At 39.5% G+C, this 19,761-nt stretch overlaps 1 protein-coding gene and 1 pseudogene across 1 annotated transcript; both read left to right on the forward strand.

Moving 5' to 3' along the window:
• Positions 1-2: 2 nt before the first annotated feature.
• Positions 3-9,755, forward strand: LOC110045792 (uncharacterized). The gene is made up of 6 exons (XM_089292940.1): positions 3-1,088; positions 2,259-3,333; positions 3,898-4,084; positions 6,404-6,588; positions 7,743-7,781; positions 9,033-9,755. The coding sequence occupies exons 1-6, from the start codon at positions 3-5 to the stop codon at positions 9,044-9,046; spliced, it is 2,586 nt and encodes an 861-aa protein (XP_089149066.1). The 3' UTR covers positions 9,047-9,755.
• A 7,475-nt stretch (positions 9,756-17,230) lies between these two features.
• Positions 17,231-19,761, forward strand: part of LOC110045791 (uncharacterized) — a 37,902-nt pseudogene continuing 35,371 nt past the window's right edge.

Here is a 19,761-nt window from a genome sequence, read left to right on the forward strand (position 1 = left end):
TCATGGTTGATACACCTTCATTAGGATCAGGGGTAAGAGGAGGTCTACTTCGGTTTGCAAAAACGACCGTAACACCAGTCATAGTCTCCAACAACCAAAGCCCAGCTTTAGTTAAACTTATCTTCAGAGGTAACGGTGGAGCTTTTCCTCTTGCAGCATTTTCACATGATAGAAATGCCAAGCTTGAAGCTCTTTTCAGCAATGTTTATCAGGAGGGAAGCTACGCCCAACAAACTATGACTACAGGCTTGTTTTACAGCGTTGAATACAAGTCGCCATCAGACACATCATCTCCTGGAGAGTTTCAAAAACTTGCACGAATTGGTGGTCTGAAAAGTTTGGAATATCCAGAACCTCCAGCGTCATTCGTTTGGCTAATTCCACCTCCTTTTAAAGTCACTGGGATGTGCGCAGCAATATCGACTCTTTTCCAGTTTAATGACGATACAGTAAATAATGTAGCTCCTAACTCCGTCGAATCCCTGACCGAGGTAATAAATAAAGCTTTTGGCCCTGGAAGCTTTGGAGAGGGATTGTTTAAGCCATTTCTGTCCGTACATATGGATATAACTTTACTGAAAGAGATTGGTGAGCGAGTAAACGAAATGCTAACGAGCAAAATTGGTGATCACATTCCTAAACCGCCACCTGCAAGTCCTACTATCAGACCACCTCCTGGTGCACATAGTTGGCAAGAAATTGGAGACTTACAAGCCTGCCTGTCCTTATCGAATTTAACGTTTTGGGGGGATAAAGTCCTGAAACAGAAAATCAAAGATAAACTTAATCAAGTCTTTCAGTCTAAGTGGATGACCGAAGAAATATTCAAGATGCGCAACGAAGTGATACCTCGTTTGCTTCGTGATGTTTCCAATAGATACTCGGCCTACGGTGGAATAGCCGTCTTAATTGCCACCAGACTTAGAAGTCGGGAGTTTTTAGAAGAATTGTTATCCAATGACAGGTCTTATATACAGCCCATTATGGACTCACATCTTAAAGTACTAGACTTAATCCGATCAGACTTGGGAATAGAAGTCAGACAAGAGATCACGAGCGCACTCCTTTCGAAAGAGATAGTGAACCAGGTTAGTTCATTTTTAATTGCGCTGTTCATCTACACTGTGTTGCTCAGAGCTGCAGCACAACCTTGCAGAAGTAAATTTGAATTAAATTCGTATTCATGTTAAAACCTGGGTGCAGTACGACATGCCACGACCTGCAATTTTTCAAACAATTACAGCGACTTCGGTTATTCTTATAAACATAATACAACGAGATCGAAGTGAATGTACTCTGTTCAGATATGCCAGTGTAGGTTGATTTCAAAATTTGGTCGCGAACTATATAATTTTGGGGACCTTTAAAGCAGGGTGGTCGAGGGGGGAGGGTGGGGAGAAATGGACAGCACTTTCCTTTGAACATATTGCAATTTTAGGGAACAGCCAGTGTTATGTTTCAACCCTAATGGGCGTCATTGAAAATGTTATCGTCACCTGGCAATTTTTTCAATCCCACCTTGCTGAACTATTAAGGTGGTAACTTTCCAAAAGTATTCCAGAGTTTACACAAGGATAGCAAATGTCAACCTCACTATCAGTGGACATCAGAATCTTTTCAAGTGTATAATGATTGTCAATCTGACCGAACGAAAACACTTTTAAATTTGTCTTTCAAGGCCTCCACCCTGCCACAAGCGGGGATTTGTTTCTCGGTAGTCCCGAGTTCAAATCCTCGGTCACGCTTTGTAAATAGCCAACTGGTCTGCCTTCTGCCAGTTGGGATTTTTAACTATATATGTTACGTTTATTTGAAATATTTGTTTCCTTTGTTTCAGTGGCATGCCTATAAATTAGCTAATTCACACGAATCTTACAGCCAGCTCCATCGCAGCTCAACTTACCAATCAGTTTCAATGGACCAGTCCTATACAAACACTCAGGTTGTCGAAAGTCAGTCACATAGGCAAAAAAAAGTGAGCGAAATTTTGACGAAATTTCGTGACAACAAAGAACGACCTTGGGACGAAATTCGTTTGTATCATTGTTCATTTAAACTTATATCTTTCTTGAAATAAATTCAGTTCTTGTCTAACTCAAGCATCGTTTCTAAAGACGGACTATTTTTTAGGCTGGTAGTTCAAAGCGATATCAGACATCTTGAAAGCGCATTTAAATCACATACCCAGGTTAGACCAAGGACCTAGCCATTACTTTATATTAATACTACTAATTTTAAATTTATTTGTTCTTTTGCAGCCTTGGACAATAATGCAACCGCTTGACAAGGAAAAGCAAAGGGACACCATAAGTGCGGCCATTACCGCAATATATGAAGAGCCGAGTGTACCAGAAGAAGTCCGAACTACATTCATAGACGTCATGGAGGGCATAATAAATGTCATGCTTTATCCTCTGACAAGCACACAGCTTGGAGTGTTTAGCAATTTCCTTGACATGAAAAAGCTCGACGTTCTAACGGCTGTCGACTCTCGTGCGAAAGACTTCAAGAAGAGGTTCCTTGACCTTTTCGTTCAGGAGCATTCTCAAGATATTGGAGAGATCAATGAAGCAATACAACTAAGACCTAGAGCGGTTAAAACTATGAGTGAATTATTTAGCCGACCCATAAGGGACTTCGAAGCAGAGATAGAAGCCTGCAAAGATTATTATAAACTACCTGGCATGACAAAGAAAAGGTACGATCTGCGCGACCTATTCCACGAAGAACTTAGAAACGCACCGGATCCTCTTGCTGGGTTATCATCCAGTGAACTCGACAAGTTGATTCGCACAAATCGGCGTTTTGTCCAGGGAATTGCACATACGTTTAACGTGCTAGGAGCAGTTGGTGCCACCTACAGCGTATTCAGAGAAATCTTCACTCCAAACAGTGGCTTTCGTCAAGGTAATCCGAGAGATGTTCTGTCTGTTGTAGCAACAGCTGTTGGTGGTGTGGGATCCATTAAAGGCACTTACGACGTCGCCAAAGTGCTGAAAGATAAACTATTTCAGCCGCGTCGACAGACAAGCTCATGGAAATTTTACGGTACAAGAAATGCCGAGGAGTTACGTACATTTGAAGAACGGTTAGCAACCGAATTTAGCGTGGAGTTGCATGACATGGAGAGAGCAAGTGCAAGAATGACTCGAATGTCAAAGGCTGCCAAATTAGGGCGCTTCTTTACCGCTCTTGGTGTTGTTGCTGACGGAATTTTCTTTGGTATAAGCATTTATGACCTCTACAAAGATTTCACCGCAGATAACGTGGATCCTTGGAAAATAGCGGACGACTTCGCGTTTGCGGCTTCTGCTGGAATTGGAGCAGGCCTAGGTTGGTAGCGATAACAATAACATGGTAACACTACATTCAGTATTAAAAGACGACTGAACTGCAGCTTTTTTTGCGCAGTCATAGTTTTCTCACTTAGCTTTATTCGTATTTGAATATTAGTTACTTTTCGAGAAGGTTCTCCAGAAAAAAAAAAATAAGCGAGAGTTTGACTTGGTTTGGTTGTGTACTGAATGATCTAAACTCCTTAAAGGACTAAATACCTCTTCCAGGGGATTGCAGCCCCTGGAAAGAGGTATTGTGACCAGGGTGACCAGAAGCCCTGTAAAGGAGTAAGGACCTCTCTCAGAGGGCTGTGCATGACCTACCCTTCTGGAGAGGAGAAGGGGTTGTGAACCCGCCTAACCAAGCTGGACTAGTGATTGGTTTTGTGACACTGACCTGTTGTCGAAGTACTTCATTCCCAACATCGTTACCTGACATGTTATTGCTTCTTATAGATTGGGAGCACAAAACATGTGATTTCATTTTTTAGTTCGAGAGAATCTTGGCGACTGGGTTGCTAATAATTCAGAAAGCAAAATTTTTCCCATTATTCATTTTCAGGAATTGCCACCGTCTTCGGTGTTACCGGTGCTGCGGCCGCAGCAACTGGCATAGGAGCTTTGCTTGTTATTGGGATTGGTCTAATTGCCGTCATAAGCGACGCAATAAGACAGTCAGTTAGAGAATGCGATAAATGGAAACAATGGTGTTCGTGGGGAGAAGATCTTTTAGACCACTACGGACTTTTGTAAGTTGTTGTAACAACACTCTCGAATCTGATTGTCTGATTATCTCCGACCTTATTTAAGACGATTAATTTAACAAGTTGAACCAGTGTAAGCCTGGTGTATTTGTACAGTAAGCCTCATTTGTGTGCGCTGCTATCGGGAAATTGCACTTGGATGCCGAATCGGTGTGATCGTAAAAGCAATCAACATTTTTCTATTCACCCCAAATTTGAACATCAGTCCGATTTTTCCTAACAAAATTTTGTTATAATTATGATTAATTGGTAACAGGACCTCGTGTGCTCCAAATCGGTCTGTTTTCAAACTCGCTATTAAACAAATTTGACTCTTATTTCTTGGTCGCCCAGTATTTCTAATCACTCGTATGGATGCAGAACAAAATTCAATTAGACTCCACTCAGTTCTATGACCATTGTTACTTATCAATAATAATAATATAGACAACTCTATTTGAGGGCCCATTAACCGATTCATGCGCGCGCTTGCGCGCGTTGCTAAGGACTTGATATTTCACTTCCGGGTATTACGTCGGCCTAAGCGCGGAAAATAAAAACAACTCAAGAACTTGCAAATTCGCTTACATTTAAGATGTTTTTCTTTGTGTTCCACGAAATGCAAAGTAAAAAAAGTACAAGCAAAGGCAAAATAAGAGAAAGACAGAAAAACAAGAGCAATAGAAAGAGGAAAACTAACTCCATGTGGCTTCGTTCGATCTTACCGAAGTGCGCTGGCAGTGTAAATTGCTCACGCGCTGATAGGGTAACTTCCAATACATTCTCCTACCTGCGGCAGGGATCGAGAGCTCTGGCCTGACCCGATTTTCTGAGCATACGCAGAGTATTCGTTTCGTATTCTCAGCCAATCAGGTTTGCCAGATTTGACGGGAAGTCCGTGAATCGCGGACTTCCGTTGTTGGACCAGCCCAGAGCTCTCGATCCTTGCCGCAGGCCAGAAGGACCGTGGGCTCTGGGGACGAGAACGCTTCCAACATATATCGGGCGCACTTCCGGTTTCTTTAAATGCTAAAGGAAACGCGGTTTTACATTAAATCCAGCCTTTTTCGACGAATTTCGATTCAAACCAACGTTGGGCACATAGCTATGCATTCCTTTTCCGAAATCACCCTTTTTTCAGAAAATTACGAATTTTTCAATATTTTGAAATTCTCTCGAAATCTGACCTTTAAGAAATGAAACAAAATCTATGCATAGCGTAATGAGGATTTAAATTAAATTATTAACTCAATGAAAAAAATCCCGATAAAGTAATTTGTCTGGGAGTCTTTGCATTTTTTCAGTATTAGTCGCATGACCAAGAGCGTGGCCTGATGACGTCATCACTGGTACTACTGATCATGAAAAAGTTAAAACACATGAAGTTACTCTGAACTAACTAAAAATGATGAGGTTATTTAAGCAATAGACCACAAGTTGTTATGGGTTATAGGCTGACAAACCACGCGGGACGTTGGAAGAACACGAGAAGAATTCGTAAATCACGAGCCGCAGGCGAGTGATTTACGAATTCTTCTCGTGTTCTTCCAACATCCCAAGTGGTTTATCATGCCTATAAACCACAGAAACTTGTGGTCTATTGCTTTTATATAATAATTCAGAACACACGCGAAATTTCCATGAGTTTACTGGCACAATAAACCATAGCTGATTGACCAATCAGAGTGCGCGCATTCATTTATTTATTATATAAATGAGAATAAGTTTTCCCTAGCAACGGCTCGAAAAGATGAGTTAATGGGCCCCGGTGCTACCTGTTTTGTAATGATGGCGCGAGCAAAGAGAATTGCTATTTTGATAAACAAAATAACGAGTTATTTTTCGAAATAGGATTAAGAAAACAGTTCGTTAACACGATTTTGAAAAAACCATGATCTTTACAGTATGGTAGCACCTTCAGCAATCGAAAGAACGCCTGAAAAACATTTGACCTATAACGGGCTTAGTTTCATTTCCAGAGTGGCAATCTTGAAAACGGCTGCGAAGGACATTAAACTTACATACATGAAGAAACAACCAGATGGCATACCTTTATGAGCCCTCGAATTAATTGCACGTCGACGTCAACTTAAACTTTACTAAGTCTCTCTCTCCTACTATTGGCCTGAATGCAAAAGTAAGAACGTTTCGAAATCTTAAGTCAGAACGGTAGGTTTTGACCTTACTGGATATATTTAAATTATTACGTTCACCGCTGGATCTGTGTAAGACGGTCGAAAAAAACATCGTAAGAATTGTGTGTACTGTACAACTGAATTACTGAATTATAGGAAACCTCATCTTTTTCACCTCTACAACTTCCAGGAAGGACAGCGACGCAAGCCCTTGCAGCCACTGCCCATCGAATAAGAAGCATCACATATTGCGCATAATGTGTTCAAATCGCCGACTTTTCATCCCGGCGTTCAAAAGGGCGTTGATAAATGGACTTGTTTCCGGAAAAGAAGTGAAAGGCTTGGTTCCAAGTTTGGGAAAGATTGAAGAGAAAAGTAAGTTTTGTAAGGCATAGTAGTCATTAATTGCATTGAAAATGACACTTTCGATTCTCGGAGTTACGCTCAAATTCTGTAAACAACTGAGTCAGTTGTAACCTGCAGAACACACGGTTTAGAAGGGCAGAACACAAAGTGCGAGCGAACATCCTGCTCTGCGCTGCTGAACGACTTCCTGGACTACATCACCCATAAAAAAATTTTTAATGTCAGGATATTTAGCACTGCTGTGCTAATTGGGGACACTATTTAAATGAGCAAAAAAATCAATCAATCAATAAATCAATCAATCAATCGATCGATCAATTAATGAAACCAAAACAAAACAAAAGAATACACATACAAACTCTAAATAGAATGGAAACGTGTTAAAAACTCGACTGGTGGAAGGCGGACCATTTAGCGATTTCAAACGCGTGAAGCGGTTTAATTCAGGACTGCCGATCTCAAATCTTCTTAGTGGTAATGAGGATTTATTACCAATAGAGCGTTTTCATTGTCACGCAATGAAAAATAAAATCAAAACCCATTCAGTGGATAAGGTCAAGAAATTGTGATATTACAGAAGATAAATAAAGAAGACAGTTCTCCAAGTTTGAGGTGTGTGCGTTGTCCCAAAGTTGAGATATTCGTCGAAATGTTCCGCGCAAATTTGCAGAGCCTAGCATGGCGCCGCCATGTTGGTGTTGCCCTGTGGTACACCAATATGGCGGCCGGAAAATAGCGTTAACATCTGGAAGTTACTCTGGCTATCTGCGGCAATGATTATCTCCACTGAACAAATAAACTTTTAAATAAGTACTTTTCCAAATACGACAACGTCTTAAATGGCTAAAAATCACGATATAAATACATATTTTTCAACAAACGCGATCGTAGCTTTATGTCACGCGCCGCCATAACTTCGAAATTCAAAATGCACCGGTTTCCAAACGAAGGGCGCTTAATTGAGCTGGAAAGTTGTAAACAGATATAAATCTAGTACCTCTTATGCCTGGTGAGGATAAAAAACTTTAGTGGCTCTATATTTTTGGATTGTTTTACCAAACAAACGATGACGATTTTATAGATATTGCCTTCATACAGATGCTTTACCACTTTGCTAATTCATTAAATTGCTTGTGTTCAAATAATTTCTTCCTATTTTTCAGGTTGCCCTGCTTGGTTACGCCATTTTTACCACCTTAAAGGTGAGACCTTTAACAAGAGAGTAGCAAAATATTATTGCGTTTTACAACAAACCCATATTGTGGTATTTACTAATCAAAGGCTCTATCAGTCAAACTCATAAATTGACTAATGAACGAAATTATGTGTAATGTTACTTATATGTTTTACAGGAAAATGTCTTTGATTTTCCTAACTTGAAGAGCATTTATTGAGCAGCACTTGTTTTTACTTCTTATATATATAGATACCATGCAATGAAAGGTGTGACAATGTGTAACATTACACATAATTTCATTCTCCTCGGCAATTCATGAGTTTGGCTCATAGCGCCTTTGAGGGGTGGCGAATGGTAAGTGCGAGACTTCGCGAGACGGCGAGACAAGCGTTTTTCTGTGCGAGCCTGAGACATTTTGGCGTTTTAGATTGTGAGACCGAGACTTCAAAGTTTTTGAGTGCGATCGCGAGGAGTTCAGACTCTTCGAGCCCCAGATTTAGTTGATAGCTATAAGAATGAGCTGGAGTGTGCTTGTGCAGAAGTCTTACAAAGAAGGCTTTTGTCGTAAATACGTGCGCTTTTACACGGTTCCACAGGGGACAACAAAAAAGTTATCCGACTTCGTGACTTCATAAGCTATCGTGGGTTGCATGGTTTCTTGATTCCCTTTTTAGCCTGTTGGCCAGCTGCTGCAAACAAGATGAAACTGGAAATTCGACTTTAAAACACTACCTTATGATATCCTAGAACAAAATAACTGCTGGCGCCAAAATGACGTAGTCAGAAGTTTTGTAGCTTTTGTGGAATTCAGACAATTTAGGAGAAGTATATATTAACTTTTTCTCGGAAATTTGAAAGTTAAATTCATTATAAAGTGACGAGAGGAGGTCATTTATAAAAACAAACAAACGAGTCGGGACTTCGAGGCCATTAGCCTTGCAAAATATCGAGACTCCGACAGAACTTCGTATAAAAGCCGAGACTGCCAGACGCTCAATTAACGAGACTGCGAGACACGTGAAATTTGACTAAAATTTTGCGAGACCAAGGGTTTTTAAAAGACTATTCGCCAACCCTCCTTTGGGAAGACGGTCTCCACCTCATTCGCTTGTGGCCCAATGCAGGCTGACATAATTATAAACGCTTCAATATGGAAGACAATATATAAACTCACAATACGTCTCTAAGTTAAATCCACTATCGACACTATATTTATGAGCGAGTATTAACTAGTCTCAGTTATTTTTTATTGGTCTTCATGTCATTACTGTTTCAGGAAAACGTCGTTGAAAACTTCAACTAACAAGGAAACTGAAAAAAGACAACCGCATCCAAGAAGACCTCCATAAGAAAAAGCAACACCATCTATCTGCCCGCTTATCTACTTAATCATTAAAACGATTGACAGTGATTTAACGATAATTGTCGTGGATTTTTCCGCTATAAAAACAATTTTAAACTTACAATCAAATAATTTAGGTGGATATAAGTGCATGGACAAGGTGAAAATAGTTGTCTTGTGTGAAGTTAAGGAAAATGATTCTATGCGTGACTATAATAACACTACCGCAAATAAGTATAATGCTGCTCCTTAAGGTATTTACTTGATAAAATGCTGACATTAACTAAGTTCCACTAATAAGATCTAACCAATACAAGAGTAAAAAAAGACGATGTCACAGCACGTTAGAATACGATGATTTAAGGAAAAAACATTGTTACACAGATTCCATTTAATAACAAAAGAGTATTCTTGTCAATGATCATGTAACGAGCCTCAATAACCAGTGCACGAGTAAAGCTCTAAGAATCACGGATATTTTTTTAAAATATTAGATAATGAAGAATATTTTCCCATACAAACATGCAAATACATTGTACGGAGGCTACCCCTGTGGGTAGTTTAAACTAAATAACTACTCAGTGCATCGAAGAAAAATGTGACAATAATTTGCGGAAAATAATTGCAAATAATAAAAATGATGATATTCGAATGTAATATCGGGCACGTTCTATTATTGTCATTTTTTAAGCAAGGGTATTCAGCTTTCACTGAATTGTTTTATTACAGACACAGCGGGGGAAGGGTGGAAGTCTATCCCATAATGTAAAACGATTCCGTATAATTATCTACACAATCTCACGAGTCACACAATGTAACATTTTTCAATGTCTGTCTTTGTTAATAAGCTTCCTGGAAAAAAAACACAGACAGCTCAAGCTCAGTACTTGAGCGTCATTATCAAACTTCAAACCAGCGACAACATTAGAGTTCGGAGAAGTGCTTTGAGATCGTCCCTAATATATAGACTTAGCCAAACCTAAACGCGGAGCTCCTGATTGCAATAACTGATGATAAAGGAAAAAGAGAATTATTTTTCTTGGATCAGAAACTCGAAGAATGATCAATTGTGAGCATGTAATTGTTCAGCGTGTGGTTTTGCTATTTTTTCCAGTTAAATTTCAAGAAAACTATACCCAACAAGCCTAACCAAGATTGTAGACATTATCAGGGACTTTCCAAGAGACGATTGTGCAAGGAATGTGTCAGAAGAAAAGTCAACAACGTGCCAGGGGTTAATTCGCGCCGAAATTTTGCCTTTGCGAGTACTCCTCCCTTCTCCCACAGAGAAATAACGTGACTTGAAATCGGTAAACCAGTAACTGGTCAGCGGTCAACTTTAAAAAACACGCAACCTCGATGAGCTCTAAACCTGAGCCCGCGATATAGTCACGTGATACTGGTCAGCGGTTAGCTCTTTGTGACAACTGTCAATTAACATTAGCATGGACGCCCAAAATCAAAGATGTAGCTATGGTAATGGTGTTACTCTCTTAGTTTTCAAGGTATTGGCGTACGAACGTACGGACGTACGGACGTACGGACGGACGGTCACATGACAACCAAAATTTGACAACCAATGCAAAATATTTTCAGATCGATGGGTTACCAAATTTTCTAAGGTAGGGGGCTCCGCTCGCGCGCCTTCGGCGCGCAGGAGATCCGCTATAACTTGTTAATAATCATCTGTCGTGACTTTTACTGCAAGAGGTCGTATGGAAAATACTCTACATTGAACTCATACCTATATTGTCCTCTTGTTTGTTAAGACTTCACGTCTTAGCCGTCCTAGCAGCGAATTAAGTCTTTTTCTGAGCTTAAGAAGCGAGGATTCCCGGCCTTGTTTGAAACTCAGAGCCCGCGTTTGGCCGACAAAATACGATGTAATGTGGAAATGAAATTTTTTAATTCAGTCAAAAGTGGATGTTAGTTTGACTCTCTCATCAACGCCGTTTTCAAAGTTTGTCCTTGAAAATATAATCGCCGCCGCGACACAGGCCATTGCAAAAACGTGAGAGGACTGGGACGAGTTTCTTATATTGATTAGATTTAAAATCTAAACATTTCATCCGAATGGAGAGCTACCCAGTCAAGATTGAGAGTTTTTAGCGGAAACTTTTCCGAATGGGAGCTTTTCAAAAGTTGCAAAATTCCATACAAACCCTTAAAATTTTGTGGCCTGTCTACCCAATCCATACAAACTCTCTATTTTAGGTGATATTTGCAGAGCTATCATTTTGCCATTTTCCTCCTCTAAATACTTTCTTTCTTGCTTAAGACTCTTAAATTTAGTTGATCTTTCATTTGAATATCTTAGTTTTTCAAACAAACGGAAAACAACCCTACTCTTTCCCAGTCCTCTCACGTTTTTGCAACGGGCTATTACTGAAATATTTCGATAATAAAGCAACAGGTGGATCAACCTTAGTGGAGTGACCAACTTGTCTACTCACTCGAATCGGTAATACACAAACAATGCAAATTTTAACTTAATGGATGGCGTTTCTTGAATACACGTTTTATCGATATCTCGATGCAAGTTTATCATCACCTCATAAACTTTCTTTTTCACCCATCTCTTTATAGACTCTAACAACAATAAAGACCTCCACTGCAAAACTTCAAAGAAGACGATTATTTGGGGGTATCTACGTGCAGTCTTCCACTCTCGAGCCTGACATTTCACGTTTTGCTGTCTCAGATGGTCGCGGCACCCGCAAAGTACGTGATTTAACTGCGTTTTAGTAATAACAACTTGTTGATGGAACAAATTTTATTGCCGGTGTCAAAGATGAAGTTGTCGTATCGCTTCAGGTTGTTCTGTTGCTTGCATGTGGGTCACAGCAGAGACCCCAAGTCTCGAAGTTTAACCAGACAGCTTACAGAGAAACGCTGTTGCTTACCTATATTTCTTTACACTGTATCTGAATTTCTGTAAATTTGATTATTATAAAGAAGCAAGTATGACATGCATTAAAAAAGGGAAATCTGTTATTTAGTTCTGAAATGATTGATGTCTACAAATTTTCAGTTTTCAACAAACGCGAAACGTCTGTTTTAATTGAAATATAGATAACTTCAAGTTCAATTTTCTCTCGCGGGGTCAGCTTGAGAGCTTAAGTCCCGATAAGTTCTTCTCAGCTGTATTCAAAATATTACCATGACATGAGGTTTATTTGGTAACTTAATTTTTTTCCATTATCGCTCAAATGTTCTGCGGAAATCATCTTAAAAAGGATTTTAACAATCGACAGACACGTTCCAAATAACCTGAAATTCAGAGAAGTACGTACCAGCTACTAGTACTCGGACTTGAGGCGCTGAACGATTCAAGTGATGAATATAACACAGTTGCAAAATAGACGATCTGTATTGACAAGAAATGATAATAACCGTCAACTGCGGAGGGGAGGTGCTTTCCGTTAATTCGCCCTCGACATTTGTTACCTACTGCAAATATCTGGCCAATTTACTGAATATAAACTGCGGATTAACTTGTGCTATTTAAGAATTCGTTACAACGAATAAAAGTATCATTCACTCGGTCAACTCAAGTATCAACTCAATCGCAAAGGTCCTTTCTAAGCCTCTAAATAATCCGAGTTTGAGATTTCCTTTTCTTTGGCTTTTCACCCATATTAAATGCTTTATAAAAAAATCTGAAACTGCGTAAAATAAAATACCATAAAAAGGAAAGTTTGACACCACCTAGTTAAGGAGGCTACACATCCCTAGGTCGATATTTTTTCGAACGGGCACCCGTTACCTCTATTGACAATTTTATTTCCTTGACTTAAACGGGCAATGTTGAAATTTATACTCGTAATTCATTAACGTTGATCGAATTCCTATTTTGATTTATGGCTCTTGTGGTTAAGGAATAATTCAAAAAATTTTGTCAAAGGTAAGAATGAAAAGGTGTGTAATGCTGTTTGAGTTTCACAAGACATAGGTGTATATTTGTTGCACTTGCTTCGATCATTTGTAACAAAGACAACTGCGACCTACGTTTCAAGCGAGAACATTTTCTAAAAAGATAAACTTCTAAAAGCCGTAGTCCTTTGCTTGGTATGTTCAGTCGTGCTTAAGTGTGATAAGTTTCGAACGTTTGGAGACATCATCCTTTTAACATTTTAACTATAAGACAAATTTTGAAAAAATGAATGGGAAACCAGAGGTTGTTTCATATGCACCTAATCGAGGTCTTTTTTCAACAACCTCGCAGCTATTCATTTCTCATGCTTTGTACAGCACAGTTGAGAAATAAACCAAAAGTTGTACCACATCGTTTGTTTTGCAAGGAATCCTTCAGGTCAGTCCAAAAGACAAGATACGATTTAATGCCTGCCTGCCTGCCTGCCTGTCTGTCTGTCTGTCTGTCTGTCTGTCTGTCTGTCTGTCTGCCGGCCCACCTGCCTGCCTGCCTACCTACCTACTTTCTGCGTATCACTACCCAACAATCTACTTAAAACTTCTCATCGACACCATTGATGTTGCAAAACAAAGAGTCGGCACACAAAGATGAATTTGGCATCCCTTGGATGTCTGACACTCTTATTTATAGAGCTATTGTGTCACTCGAATGCAGGTAATTTTAGATATATGTTAAACACCATGCGTTGTTGAAATCATTCATGAAATGGATTTTTCGAAAGACATTGGCATCAATATCAATATATCTTCCGAAACTTGGGGCTTTTAAGCAAAACCCATCAAGATGCCTTCACCAACAACCATCTACGAACGTAAAATTATCTTCTACACTTACGTTATTGTTAATTCCCCGGAAATTGTCCAGGCAGGAGGTGATACAGCTCAAATCACCGATTCACTGAAACTGGGGAAAATGTTGGGTTGGGTGACTGAATAATTATGGCAAAATAGTGGGTCAAACTAAATTATTCCCTCCAAGTTAGGGGGACCCCTGCAAATTAAAAAGGGTAATTTGACACCCATTTATACAAAATCAATTATTAGATATCTATGGTCTAGTAGTTCTACAATTGTCAGAATCAAGCGCAGTACTTCATTGAAAGTAGGCATTTGATTTATCTCTGTGGCATAGTGAGAACAACCACTAAAGTTCTCAAAAAAGCCATAAAATGTTTGGGAAGTGTACCGGCGTACTGTTTATATAGGACTTTGCGATTTATGGCCATTTTATGAACATTCACTGAAACAAAAAGCCGTTTTTACATCTGAAAGCAAAAGTTGAGGGAACCCATGAGTTTAATATTTTGCTGCTTATTTCTGCACTTTTTAAGAGCACTAAAATGCTTCGGTAGGTTTTTCGGGACTTTGCCGTGTTTGACGTGGTAAGGTTTATGTACGTGTGCAGAAGATTACTTCCGTTTATGTCCATTCACACGTGCGTAAGATAGTGTCCCAAAGAGTGCCAGGAAAGCTTATTCAGTTTCGTTTCTTTTTCTTGAAGAACAAGACGAAGAAGCAGAAGACAATCCAGATCATATTTTCAGTGGCGATGCAGTCCTCTTTGCCATAAACGAAGTAACCAACACCACAACACCTTGGTTAGCCTGCAGCAAAAAAGAATGTGGTTTCTCAAAGCGTCAGGCAACCGATAACTTTTTTACCCATGGGAGAAAAGTGTTCCACATGTACGGCAAAGGAAGATTGACCACCAATGACCCTATTCGCTACGGAGATGAAGTGGCTCTATTTTACAGGGTGAATGACGAAGGAGATGGCTTGTGGTTTGGTTGCGCATCAGGAAGTAAGAGGTGTGGACTAGGAACCTGTCCTGGATTGCCACATTTAAACTACTGGATGTGGAGGGGCAAACCTTCAGAAAACAAGTTTGTTATCACTAGAAGAACGGGCCTCCAAAATGGTACCACGTCAGGGCAGTCCGTTAGAACAGAACACGAAATAACGATCGGAAAATTGAACTATCCATCCATGGCAAGTGGAAAGAGGCAAACGGGTGAAAATTCAACATTGCCAATTGAGACACCTTTCCTTGACACCTTTGGTCACTGGGTGATAAACAAAGGTACGTAAAATCATGACCCACAATCTTGTCAGGTCCAGAACATGCATCAAAGTGTATGTTATTGTTATCTCAGAATGAACGTGCGTTTTGTCAAAGTATTCGGACTTTGCGCAGTCAAACGTTATGAGAATGGGATGGGCGCTGTTTGGTCTCGGAATCAATAGCATTCGAAAGTTTTATATTTTGGTGTTGCTTTACTATTAGACGTTTGCAACTTTATAACTTCCAGATATGATAGAAAAGTGTGGAAATAACCATTATGATGTACGTTACAAAGTCTGCGATAAATGTGTTTCTGAGCCTTACATCCGTCCTAAGCACGAAACATGGAAATGCTGTGCTGGAAAGAAACCCTATAATACAGAAACATCTATTTGTTGCGAAGGAAGTGTAAGCGTTCTGTACCACACCCACAGAAGAGCAAAGGAAGCCAGATGCTGCAGTAATACGGCTTTCTTTCCTGACAGAGACGTCTGCTGTCAAGGTTAGTTTTGTTTTCTTTTTCCTTCAAAAAATAGATGAATGAAAAGACAGGAAAAGAAAATAAAAAATAGAGAAGTGAATGTATCTTTCATTTCACATAGAAATGAGTTATAAAAAGAAAAAAAATTATCCGACAATAACTAAAGATTGTGCGAACATCTTTCCAAAGTCCCGAAGTCAAGCGCCCCACACATTGCATATCAGGAGCAATTGTTTCCGGCATTGTAATTTTAAATTTACTTGTAAACCTGAAACACCGTTTGTTAGGAAATGTGCGAGTCCTTCCTGGACAAGACACTGATGCGGACGATTCTACAGTGCAGTGTTGTGGAAGTGAACCTTACTTATCAACTCAGGCAGCTTGTTATTATGATGTTATTACGCCATTCAACCTACGGAAGTTGAAAAGCAAAGACGCCGCTTGTAATACAGGTGATTCCTGCCCATCTAAACTACCACACACATGCACCTTTTCCCCTGCAAACGACGAATGTTGTCCACTTTTCCAATATCTAAACAGTGGTAAGTAAAGAAGATCTATTTCAAATGAAAAGGTTCGCACAAGAATTGTAATGAAAAATTAAAATGAAGGTTTCCCTCAAATTAGCATCTAGAGGTTTAATTCATTCTTGATCATTTCTATTGCAAATATCTCACCAGTAATGTTTTGTATTATTCGTCGGAGAAAATCGAAACCATTTAAACGTTTTCGATGATTTTTTTAGCTACTTGCGTCATTTGAAATTTGACAACTGTGATTTAGGTTAGTTCAGAATTTCGCAGCAAATTGAAAACAACAGCATCACAGGGTTGAGCAAAATCAATTTTCATAGTCTCCTTATGGCTGCAGTAATTTAACAGTAGAATTGTAAGTTCATACAGGGTAATTGATCTTAAGCTTTAATTTATTGATGACGCAGTGCCTGTCATTGAAAATTATGGTAGAGTAGTATTGGATAGTTTTCTTGTATTTAAGCCTTCTGATGCGCTCAAGATGGGTCTTCTTAGTATTTAACCATGTTGCAACAACGGGCACGGTTATTTGGTGTCCCAAAAAAATTCATTTTCTAATAAATGCTTTCAAAGCGTAGTCTTCGCAGTAGTTCTTTGGCAATAGTGAATTTAAGAAACCACGACAGCGATGCCGAGGACAACGTTGATTAAAACAAAAATGACTTTATATTTTACCTATGGATCTTGCGATACTCGAAACTAAATAGAGGAAGCAACGTCAAACTCAAAAGGGAAACTAAAAAGCGAATAGTGGTCGGGGTTTCTCTTCAAAACGCAGATTTTAGTGATTTTGCGTTAATATTTTGTAGATGACAGCAAAGAAATGCACCAAGAACTAGAACACACATGCAGGACAGTGCCGTTAGTCTTGTGTTTTTCTTAACTCTATAGAGTCGAAAGTGTCAATAAATCACTATAAACGTAAGGGTAACACATTTTTAATACGGCAACTTCGAAAGAGATCATATCGTGTGCGTTATTTTGTCTTGTATTGCGTCAAGCACTACTTCTGATAAACATCGAATACATATAATTTATTGCACATCCAGATATTCACAACTACAAGCTCTTCCTCAGAAGAAAGTCCCATGTATCTATGTCTACTACCTTTCCTAAGCTGACAACGATGACTATCTCCTTCTGGATGAGAACTCAGCAAGACAGTGAAGGGACAGCTGTATCATACGCCACTCAAAGTCAGCCAAACGAACTAGTCATCAAGACACATCCCAGCGTAAGGGTGATCCTCAAAGGTTCTCCACAGGGCGATGAAACGGACTGGGATCTAAACGACGGCAACTGGCATTTCCTTTGGATCGAGTGGGAATCGACTACTGGCCATTTGACAATCCGGGAAGGAGCGCGTACTATCGGTCCCCTGATTTCCGCCCAAACATCACTGCAAGGGGGCGGATATCTTGTACTTGGACAACGACAGCAGTCCCAGAAACAGTTTATCGAGGCAAAGGCTTTCGTGGGCGAAATATCCCACGTGAACATATGGAGCGAAAAGAGAACAGATTTTGATGTGATACGAAAGGACTGCGTTGGCCTGCCGGTGACTGGTAATGTATTTCACTTGTCAGATGATACGATTGATCTTCACCAAAGCGCATCTATCATTGCATCAGATGCATGCTCGGGTATTTTGCTACTATCTTTATTACTGTTGTCTATTAAAACTCCATACTTATTTACGTTTAGAAAGGTGTATATTTTTGTGGACGATTTGACCTGACGGATTTCTAATTTTTCCTTGTCACTTTAGACAAAGCTTTACATTTTTCAAACAAAGGAGAAGACGACTTCGTCAAAGTAACAGGCATGCGCAGTTTGACGGCCTTCACCGTGTGGATATGGATGAGTTCGAGTGACAATGAGGGAAGTCCATTCAGTTACGCAGTATCAAGCGAAAATAACGAGCTGCTTATTTACTACGAGAGATATTTTCAGCTCTTCATTCGTGGAGAGAAAAAGTTGAGTAGACATGATTGTACAAAAGTAATGCAATTCGACGAAAATTAACAAAATTTCGTTTCGAACAAAACTTCAAAGAACTTTCGTCGAAAATTCTAAAGCCTTTTGTTTCCATTGATGTGGAATTTCGCTTGGCTTCTTGAAACGTTCGGACGAAATTTCGCGAAACCTTGGAAAATTTCGTTCCAATATTCGCTTTGGGTCTACGGAAGTTCGAAGAACATTTTATTCCTAACGAAATTTCTCTACCATTATGTACATACCGTAAACTTCCGAAATTAACGACCCTCGTTACTTTCAGAATTCGCAGTCTTTGGGGCTCGTTACTTACGGGGAGCAAAAAACGTTGTATAAAGTTGGTACGACTGAGCTCTTTTTTTACGAAATTAAAGACGGAAATTCGTAAAAACTGTTCTTAAAACATCAAATTAAATTATTTGTTCCAGTTTAAAGCTATGTTGCTGTCACATGGGGAGCTCTTCGTGTCTAGAACGTGTTGTCAGTGGTCGGCAAGAAAGCTAATCAGATACTGTAAACTGTTTGTACTTCATGAAGCACTGCTATGTTAGTCTTCTCTAACAATAATTATCTCAGTGCGTTGGTCGAGTTTTCAATTTAAATTTGAGAAAGCGTTCCTTTTAATACCCTCTTGTTGAAAATGTACAGAGTACTCAATTTTAATTTAAAGAAAAGTTTCTGTTCGTACGTAGCTGTTAATAGATGAGAATTTTACGGCATTTGTTTCAATACGGCGCAACATGAACTGACGAAGCATGAATTGACATTTCACAACGCTTGGTGGCATAAGCGATACCTTCCTTTGTTGTAGAGTGCCTTAAATCAAGTGATCGTACAGTCAGTAGGCATTAACACGACAGTTATTAATTTATAAAAGAGAAACGCGAGAAACTTTTCGACTCTATGCGTGCAACTGACTTGAGAAAATGTTAAAAAGCCGTTTGTTAACGAGAGAGACACGAGAATATGTTTGACTGTAAGCGTGCTAGAGACTTGATTAGTTACAATACAAGTTGGAAAAAAATTAATAATACCTTGAATTTAGCGAATGATATGACATATGAGATACACGAGGAACATAAACTGAAAATTTCTTCTTCAGGGACACAACAGTGTCGCCTAACAATGGCGTGTGGCACCACATCTGTTTATCGTGGGAACGCAGTTCGGGATCATGGAAGTTCTACAAAGATGGTGAGATCAAACAACAAGGCACGGACTTCAAGAGAGGCTTTACGGTAAGAGGAGGCGGCTCTTTGGTGTTAGGACAAAAACAAGACTCGGTCGGTGGTGGTTTTGACGCTGATCAATCATTTAAAGGAATGCTATCAAATGTCAACGTATGGGATCACAAGCTGTCTGATACACGAATCGAGATGATGTCAACTTCATGTCTGCTGGATGAATGGAATGCTGGAAACGTATGCGGCTGGCGCAGTTTCCTGCAAGAAGCTCAAGCCCGGCTTGTAAAAGAGTCTCCTTGTAAGCCGTTGGGAACTGGTACGTGACATAAGGACTAGTAGCAAGAACTTTGGTGGAGATGTAAATTAGGACCTAAATCAAGAATTTACGATTCAGTTCAAGGTTGGAGAGGGGAGAGGAAGGCTTAGGGGAGGAAACTGAAAAATAAAATAAATATTCTCGAGCTTTACTGCTACG

The sequence above is a fragment of the Orbicella faveolata genome, unplaced genomic scaffold, assembly GCF_042242905.1.
Source record: "Orbicella faveolata isolate gen_17 unplaced genomic scaffold, um_ofav_v1 contig_1, whole genome shotgun sequence".
In the NCBI taxonomy this organism is placed as follows: Eukaryota; Metazoa; Cnidaria; class Anthozoa; order Scleractinia; family Merulinidae; genus Orbicella; species Orbicella faveolata.